This window comes from Magallana gigas, chromosome 1 (genome assembly GCF_963853765.1).
Source record: "Magallana gigas chromosome 1, xbMagGiga1.1, whole genome shotgun sequence".
NCBI lineage: Eukaryota > Metazoa > Mollusca > Bivalvia > Ostreida > Ostreidae > Magallana > Magallana gigas.
Genome location: NC_088853.1, coordinates 41,162,069 through 41,172,135, shown reverse-complemented (window position 1 = coordinate 41,172,135; position 10,067 = coordinate 41,162,069). Strand labels below are relative to the sequence as shown.

The 10,067-nt window shown below is 33.5% G+C and overlaps 1 protein-coding gene across 1 annotated transcript; it reads left to right on the top strand.

Annotated features, from left to right (window-relative positions):
* Nucleotides 1-2,455: 2,455 nt before the first annotated feature.
* On the top strand, nt 2,456-9,978 carry LOC105344120 (neurotrypsin). Its single transcript, XM_066086346.1, has 7 exons — nt 2,456-3,720; nt 4,591-6,629; nt 8,021-8,323; nt 8,680-8,811; nt 8,961-9,128; nt 9,643-9,830; nt 9,946-9,978. The coding sequence occupies exons 2-7, from the start codon at nt 6,560-6,562 to the stop codon at nt 9,976-9,978; spliced, it is 894 nt and encodes a 297-aa protein (XP_065942418.1). The 5' UTR covers nt 2,456-3,720; nt 4,591-6,559.
* The last annotated feature ends 89 nt before the right edge of the window (nt 9,979-10,067 follow it).

Sequence of the window (10,067 nt, the reverse complement as noted above, 5' to 3'; positions counted from 1 at the left end):
ATCACGGTAGAATTGTCCTTTGAATTATTCATGATAAATATTGTACCTAACTTATTTTTTTTCATTAGTAACTTGTTTTTTTTTTTCATAAGCGTTAATTAATCAATTATCAAGCAGGTATAAGTATTCAAAATCCGGATTTTGAATAGGAATAAGTTTCAATTTTGTAATGTATGCATTCCCCCCCCCCCCCCCCCCAAAAAAAAATCATTTTTAAATAAAAGCAAAATGTGAGGTAAATAACCATGTTGAGTTTATAATTGTCACTTAAAAACGACTAGACAATTCTAGTTTTTAATTGATTGTATTTTAAAAGCAAAATTCATGTTACTATTAATACTAAACAAGATTCCCTTCGCACTATAAGCTCAAAGATTTTAGCTCACACAACAACAAAAACTATAATCCGTCTAATGTAAAGAGATCGACGTGGAATATTTTTCAAGATTTACAGCGATTAGCTGCGACAAAAAAGACCGATCTTGTTTTTATTGGGTGTGGGAGTCGTAAGGAAATAATTTACTGAATACGGCACATGATGGATATTGGCCGTTTGGAGGCGCTTTTTGTGTCACGTGGCCCGGATAATGGTGATTGATGGCCGACGGTGGAAAGAAGTGCCGATCATTCATGTAATTTCTAGACTGTTATCTCTATGTCATTTATTTTGTTAGCACTGTGGATGTTTTCTGTATGTTATCCTACAGACAGTTATGTAAATATAATGCGAGTTCTCGGTCTCTGTCCTTTTGTCGCATTATCTTTTCTTTCTTTCTTTCTTTCTTTCTTTCTTTCTTTCTTTCTTTCTTTCTTTTTTTTCTTTCTTTCTTTCTTTTTTTCTTTCTTTCTTTCTTTCTCTTCTTTTCTTTTTCTTTCTTTTTCTTTCTTTTTCTTTCTTTCTTTCTTTCTTTCTTTCTTTCTTTCTTTCTTTCTTTCTTTTTTCTTTCTTTCTTTCTTTCCTTTCTTTCTCGTCGTCAAACTTATATTAATTTACAATAAAATGATAATATTTTAAAAGAATTCAATTTTCAATCTGTCGGTTTTGTAAGAACCGTATAATATATTTATATACTGTGTTTTGATAAATATTCAATGGTATCAATTTTGTTGGATAATGTGAAAGTCACAGTTTCAAGGATACGTAAATTCGTAGCCAATGACCCTATCAATACAAAATATTAGTAAAAATTGCAGTTCAATGAATATTTAATTACAAGGATAAACTTAACAACGAAATCAACGAAAAGTGGTATTGAACGAATATTGATGAAACCACAGTATTCATACTACAGAAAGTCAGACGTTCTTCGTAAAATATTTGATACAATATATACATATTGATTTTTCAAACGGTAGTTACATGGTCCAAAGAAGTAAAATGGTTGCTATAACATGGCCTTCATCAAGCATAAATTAAGAGGACATTTATGATTGATAACAAATCGTGTAGCGTCCCGAACATAGAGATTCACTTTCATGTTAATTCACAGTTCCGTAGTTCAGGTGGAATAAGACACATAGAAAAAGCCACTCAAATTAACAGTAAATTATTTTATTATGAAAGAAATAATGATAAATAAACTGTACACATGTCAAATAAGTGAAAAATCTGCAGTTTGGGGATAGACTTCTGAACATTTCAATTCAGTAAGTAACAACAAAAGCCCCTGCGGAAATCGAAATCTGGATATACGGATCAAAAGCCACTTTATCCACTCGGCTATGGAGTAATTTGCTGCTGATTAAATCCTTTTAATAAAACGAAATGTCGTTTCGATCAGAGGTCTTTCATGCTGTGATGATGTGTTATTCAACCTTCATTATTGCGTGAAAGGAGATGTGTTCAGTTGAACCCTGCAGGCATATATATGTGTTATTTAAACCAAGGTCAACTCAAATGGAGAAAATTTACAGTATATGGAAGACTGTTTTATTTCCTGTCTTATCATTTGTTAATTTTTGCTCCGAGCCAATTGTCCAGTTTGAATTTACTGGTGAGAATGAGATGAGATGAGATGAGAATAATTAATGGACCAAGCGAAGGGGACTGAATGATATTACATTGTTAAATAAATGTGTTGTGGTTTTCCTTTTTATTGATACACAGCTGTTACCATACATATCGGTAAATATATGTGTTAAACAAGAATCTCCTTATCTATATAAAAAGAATGTACATTACAAAGATTACTAACATTGAATAAGAATGTTAAAATTTCAGACCTAAATTGTAGCTCACTACAAGAAGACATCGACAATAGTGTTAAATTTCAATATGTCACGAGGAAATTCATCTGAATTACGACAAATTACATCCTTGTCGTTTTCTCGTTTACGTCCGCTTATCCTTCGATCAAGAGTACACATGACTAATATGCACGAAACCTGGTCTCAAGGATGCTTCAGTTTTGTTGCGGAAGAGGCCACTTATACAGATGAAAAAATCATTTGTTTTTATATATGTTCACTTCCATCCTGACCCTCGTTTATTGAGAGTAACTAAAAGTTGTAGTGTACACACGAAGTGTGATCGTCACAAGAGAACATGTGATGGTGAGGCCGCCATGATAAACTTCTAAACATCAGGCGGTTTGTATGCCATTTTACCGGATATGTGATTTATTTCAAATTGGAGACTAGTTGATTGATCATGCAGTTTTAAGTCACAGGGATATACGGATATGACATATACGGGTTACTATATAAATACTATACAAAGACGTTTTGATGTTTCATCTTTTTGTCGTTAAGATCGAGATAATGCCATTACTGCTTTCTCAGTATAACCATCGAAATATATCTCATGTGTAGCTGATACAGTGTGAAAATAGATTGATTGACGATCTATTTATTATAAACTTAACAATTTGTGATGACTTACTTTGTAAAAAAAAAGTCTCGCTGAAAGGGCTATATAAACGTGAATGAAACCTCTTTGCATCATTTAAAAAGGTCGAAATGTCGAATGTTTCGAATTATTGTGACAAAAATTTCACACACACGATACCAAACTTTACTGTGTCCTTTGGATTTTACATCGGGCTCGGAGTTCTTGGAAATCTTTTCGCATTTATCCTTCTGCTGAAACAATCAAAATTTCACAAATGGAAAGTGTTCTACCGCCTCGTTTTAATGCTTGTCTGTGTCGACCTTGCGGGAATTGTTATCTTCAGCTGTATCGCCATCATAGAAAGCCCCCTGACTAAATGGGCGGATTCAAATTCTCTGTGCAAAGTGGAATCCATCCTCATTAGTTTTATCTCACTGACAAATTTATTCGTCGTTACCTTCATCGCTATTGAAAGATTTCTAGCTCTATGGCATCCGTACTTTTACTCCTCGGTCAAGGGTCATCCGTTGGCAATGCTGTCGCCCGTCGCCATTGTTATTGTCACTGCCGTCCTGGCGTCGTTGGCGCTGACCCAGAGCGATTTCGTCAAGATATACCCTTGCAACTTCTGTTTCATTAACATTTACAGCAAAAACTATGCAGACTATATATTTGCTTTCGTGTACATAATTATTGGTCTAGTTTTGGTTGCCGTTGCAATTGTTATGAACATATTGGTGGCGATTGCGCTATCTCGCGGGCAACGAGGTTATTCGAGACAACGCGAGAGTCGAATATATATAACCAACGACAAGAGAGATTACTGCGGGATGCTGTTTCAAATAGGAGCCGCCATTGCTGAGGTGGCTGTGTGCTGGATACCGATAATGGTAAACAGTAATGTCTTATACTGTTGCATTATTTATAGAGAGTGTGTGACGCACACATCATTTGATTATAAGTCGAATTTTTACGATTTCCACATATATTTCATTTGTCGTATAAAAAATGTAAATTTTTGAAAAATTACAATGTTTTAAAATAAATAAAATTTGTTCCAAGTGGAAAAAAAATGAAAAAAAAAATTACTCTTTGGCCGAACACAAAAATATTGATTATTTTCTTCCGCTTTATGGTCATGCAAACCTAGAAGATGTAAATGCTGTAGCATGAAAATGCGGTCTCTCAGTAAACCTCGATTTCCCTATGAACTAACAAGGAAATCGAGGATGCACTTCATATATAAATGCGACTTCTATCAACAGTCAATAGATCACAATGAATTTCAATTCCAAACCCTGTACGTTTAATGCATTAAAACGGTGTTTTAAATGACATTCGGAAATACCTTAAAGAAGTTAAAAGAAATAAAATTATAAAAATGTTCAGCCTAAATCTTGATCATGTCCTTTAATTAACTAAAGATAACTTTGCGCAAGTATTAAAACCAGGAAGAGTTGAAAGAAATTTAATGAGGAAATGTGTAATATAAATATCCAGTATGAATCATTTAGAGCAAATAATTTCTCTTCATATGTGATATATGCAATTAATTAAACATGTTAACAGAATACTTTTATTAATTTGGCCTTATACATGTACTGAGTATGTACTACTTATTTTTAGAAGATTAAATAGTACTAAAAATTTAATAGTTTATAAGAATACCTACTTAAAATACACATATGAATGTACATGCAGAACCCTGAATTACCAGTTATTTTTGATTTTAAAATTATTGGTGTTTTTTTTTTTTTTAGATTAGAATGCTTATAACAATGACTTGGGACGAAACCAGCGAAAAAGACATAAAGAACAGTTATCTGTTTTTCCGGTTCGCTAGCTGGGCTCTCGTCGTGGATCCCTGGATTTATGTTCTGTTACGGCGGGAAATCATAATGAACATCTGCATCTTCTTTCAACGACAGCAGCGCCCTCGTCTGACGTCATCGGGTGACGCAGTAGAACGGAAGTCTAATGACGAAAGGAAATCTTTAGCCAACGACGAGAAAAGAGCAAGCTATGGAACCATTTAGAGACAATTTCGCTTGTACGAAAACAGTGACGATCTATGGTTTTCTCATATCATCCTGGGTTTTGTTCATGTTTTGTGCCATATATTTATATATATATATATATATATATATATATATATATATATATATATATATATATATATATATATATATATATATATATATATCTTACAAATTTGATACATAATCCATTTATCAAGAAACAGAGAGAGAGAGAGAGAGAGAGAGAGAGAGAGAGAGAGAGAGAGAGAGAGAGAGGTATGAATCACAAAAAGTTATGCAAAACGAGCCACAATTTTCGAATATACTTGAATAAAACCTGTTTTTTCTGTAAATAGTATGTTGTTGCTGAACATCACTTTTAATTTATTCAATGTTGAGCCATCTGATACCAAACGTTTTGACTTATTAACAGACACTCAACTGAATTACTTTGTACAAGAAAACATAAATCTGGACAATTGAAAACACACTGTCCTTTGTCGCTTTTTTCAACCTTTCAAAATGGAATAAATGTACTAAGGAAATCGCTTCCTGAAAATGTGAAGGAGCCAACCAGCATATAACACGAGAAAAATTAGTGAGTTGCCCTACGTCCAGTGAGCATACGCTAGATTGGCCATGAATTTCCGACGATGGAAACAATCTTGTTCAGATTATAAAGACGGTTGAAGATGTTGTTTTGTCGATGCTGTTGCTGCTGAAGATGGTGATTATGATGATGATGATGATGATGATGATGATGATGATGTTTGTGATGATGATGATGATGATGATGATTATGATGATGATGATGATGATGATGATGATGTTGGTGATGACAGAAATGATTAAGATTATGTGTATGATGGGTTTTCATGCGTACTCAATAGCAATTTAGATCTATTGTTTATGTTAGGATGAGAATATTAGTACCTTTTTACCGTTCTGTTGATGCTTTGTATTTTACACTTAGGTACCATCGGCAATAAACAAGTACGTGGCTTCCATGCCAATGGAATAACTGTTTTTAAACTGTGATCATCAAGTATTCTTAATAAATGTAAGCATCTCAAATACTCTTTGTCCTTTAGTTGCGTGTTTTGCTTTATGAACGCTATTGATTCGATCAAATTTTACAAACAATGAAGTAAATGTACACGTATATTTCGGAAGTGAACAACATTTTTTCAGTGCCGATCATGGCATTATTAACGGAATTTTACTTATAAGTAAATTTAACGCTAAATTGTGGGCGTTGAAAATACATCTATATAGGAACTGCACTGAGACGAATCATTCTAATAAAACCAAAATACTTTTTAAAAGTCACGTTAAGTTTTGTTTTGTTTTCTTTTTTATATACGCTGTATTTTCAATCTTGCCAATCTGTCATAAAAAAGGGCTTCGTAGACCAACCATCATGTAACAAAACAGACGATACATCAACCATGCAGTTCTGGAGATTCAAGTTATATCAACTAGGCACGTGCTTTTTTTTTTTAAGAATGTGCTTTGCATAAATGTTATGTACAGTCAGTTTAGATCTTTCACTGAAAGAATTTTAAAAGAAACGCATTTTGCATAAATGTTAGTTTTGATACGTTTCATTGGGAAAAAAAATTGAAGAGAAACGCATATCAAAAAGTAAACAAAATTCGTCACCTTTTATATATAAAGGACAGTGTATAATGATAGCCACAAACTAACCACAATGGCGGTAGATTTATGTGTAATACTCGGACTTCTGGTTTCGGTTTTCCAGGCAGGAGATGGATTACAAGGTCTGTAAGTATGTGTATATGTCTGTATATTATAAACTACTAGAACTTATCTCTGTATTTGTATTCTACTGCAATGCTGAATTATAGGTTAACATACTTTATCATCACGTTCTGACTTAAAAATAATAAGAATAAAGAAAAGGGGAGGGGGGGGGGGGGTGATTGATTTTCTAAAGAAAAAAAAACGCGGATTAGGGTGGGGTGCTCAAGCATTTATAATTTATCTGATGTAATTGACAATTGAATCCTATATATAATTTTTAACATTCCAGTAGTTTTTCCATTACATGTAAAATTACCCCCCCCCCCCCTCTCCCGGTAATGTTGCTAATAACACTAGTAGAGATGATGCAAGACAGCAATGGTTTACTAGTATATATCTGTAATACACATCTGTTGTTTCAATTTTTGACATGCATGGATATATATTATGGATACTAAATAATCAAGTAGTAGCATTATAGTTTGTATACCTAAATACTAGTAACTGTTTAGATCGATATCATTCCACGTTTTGTTTGAATATGACAAACTTTGCTTGCTGACTGTCGTAGTTCATCAAGAACGTTCGCTGCAGGTTAATGCAAATAGTAGTAAGAATGATGCATTGTATCGAAGTATGCGTTGTATTAATTTAGCTCACTATTTTTAAAAATCAGCTATGTACATATGGATTTTTGAAATAAAAAAAAACACCTTAACAAATAAAAAAATAAATGCAAAGGTTTTTCTCTCAAATTGGTGATATAATTTTAAAATGTTTTAACTAGTACATATACCCAACAATGCATATAAAACAAACATTACAAGAATTTATTTAAAATCTTAGATATATTGTACAGATGGTCTATTCTTTAAACGCTAAAGTGAATATATGCTGTATATAGCTTAAAGTACAATTGAATCTTTAAAAGCGCTTGGGTTTGTTTTTTTTTTGACGAAACGTAGATTCATTAATTAAATACAAATGAACTTGTCCTTGAAATAACAAAATGAAAAACAAGAAAAGACACAATTGACTGGTTTTACTGTTTATTTTTTTTTTTAATTAATGACATTGCGCCACCAAGCGTCATTGATGCGTTTTTAATATTTAAATCTGTGATAAAATTCAAACGTAAAGAATTCATATAATAATATAATATACATATTCTCCAGCATTTTTTTTCAACGCTGCAATTGTAGGACATAGTTTACAGAAATACTGTAACTCTTCTGTTCTGAAAACGTCATTGACAATGCTATTTAGCTTGAAGTGTCAGCATATGCAATCATACCGCGTTTCCATGATGTTTGAAATGTCTAGCCATTAAAAATGAAATAAAAGGAAGAGCTAAAATTGTGTTTTAACAAATGAAATACTGATTATGTGAATAATTTTTTTTGTTTAGTATCCATTTCAAATCAGTATTACGGAAACGTTCAAATTGACGGAAGTCTGGTGTGTGGGGGAGAAGCGTTCTCGTTCAACGAAGCCGCCATGATTTGCCGCCATCTTGGATTTTCCGGCGGATTGCCATTACCCTCTGCAAAACTGGAAATAACTTTCATGATAGGAATAAAATGCTCCGGATCAGAAGAATCCATTTCTGAATGTAATACCTCCAGCTCGCTTTGTCCGTCTGTCAGTCGGTGGGAGGAGAAGAAAATTGGAATAGCGAGGGTTCTCTGTTACAACAAAAGCGAAGGAAGTGGTAGATACAGAACTTTGATTTTACGTCATGAAATGAGATTTAATAGGTTTTTTTCTTCTAAAATGCAAAGAATTATATCCGTTATGTACATGTATTTAATTTAATTTGTTGTTGCTTAATGCAAGACTCTTAAAAATCAGACAATGCAAATTAACAGCTGAGAGAGAGAGAGCGAGAGAGAGAGAGAGAGAGAGAGAGAGAGAGAGAGAGAGAGAGAGAGAGAGAGAGAGAGAGAGAGAGAGAGAGAGAAAACATACAGAGAAAGAGACAAAAAATGTATAGGAAGAGAGATATGGGGACGGTGATTATAGTGAAAGTTGACAATTACTTAATAGGATTATTTTTCTCTTTAACAGCAAGCAGAGTAATTTTAAAATATGGTTACGGTCGAGTGGTCGTCAGTCAGTACGGACTGTATGCATCTGTGTGCGCCGACGCCTGGACAGATGTGGAAGCAGAAATCACGTGTAAAATGTATGGGTTCAAAGGTAAAGCAGTTTTCTCATATTAATTATGGTCATTAACATTCGTTAATGTCTTATTCTTAACCTCACTATATTTGGTTGCTGTGCAAAAGTAAAAGCATAATCAAATTCTTTTTCAATTTACCAATATTCTTTTTCTCTTTGTATTACAGCTGGAGTTGCTTTTGACATCAGTAAGAGCTCACGGGATGAGTTTGTCTTGTTTGGTAAAGTCACGTGTTTCGGGAACGAGACGACTTTTCTGGATTGTTACTCGCTTGGTACAGAGTGTAGAGAATCGTACGCCGTCAACGCCGGGGTACTGTGTTACAACCATTACGGTAACTAGTTACTTCATTTATCTATACACATTTACTGTTACAACTATTAATGTAATTAGTTACCTCATTTATTTATCTTTTGGAACCATTACGGTAATTAGTTACTTCATTTATTTACACAATTCATGATCATCTTTACTTTATATTGCGCATATGAAGAATAATCAGTGAGGTGTAATTTTGAAGAGTAAAGAATACTCAATATTTAGGGGAAATACCCATTCATGTATACCTATAAGATGGTGATTTTAATGGAGAAATCAGTCGGCCACATATACTGCAAGATTTTTTTAAAAATTAAGTTTCACTAAAAAATAAACTTATATAATTTTACTAGACATTCGCAAACGGATGGTTTGTGGTCGGTTGCTGCTTTATTTCTGGGCTGTTTTACTTCTTGATTTTATAAATATTTGCTATTATGCTATTGGGATGTAACTTTATTCATAAATATTAACATCATTCATTTCATTTTCTAACGATCAACTATTTTCATTTCTCTATATCATTTTAGTGCCGCATATTCAGTTTAACGGTCGACTCGGTCTCTATGACGTAGTAGTTGACAACTATACCGTCATGCACTGCTCACAGACCCACTTCTATCCACCCAACGTGGATGCCCCCAAAACAGAAAATCCAGCCAACACGATTGCTTGCAAAAATCTTTTTATATTGGATCAGAAGATAAAGAAGACGCAAGTATTTTTTTTTGTTAGGGGAGGGGGGGGGGGGGGTGAATTCGACAAAGCTGTTTAATTTTTCAAATTTGCATAAATTTGGTAGAAATTTAAGTTATGATTTCATTCTATTGAAGGAACGACAATACAGGCATATCATTCCCGGTTAGAAATCTCTGCAAATCTCGCGAGACTGCAAACTACAATTGTAATGGCGGTTGGAGCTATAGTTCCGAATGGAAAGCGAAACATCCCGAAA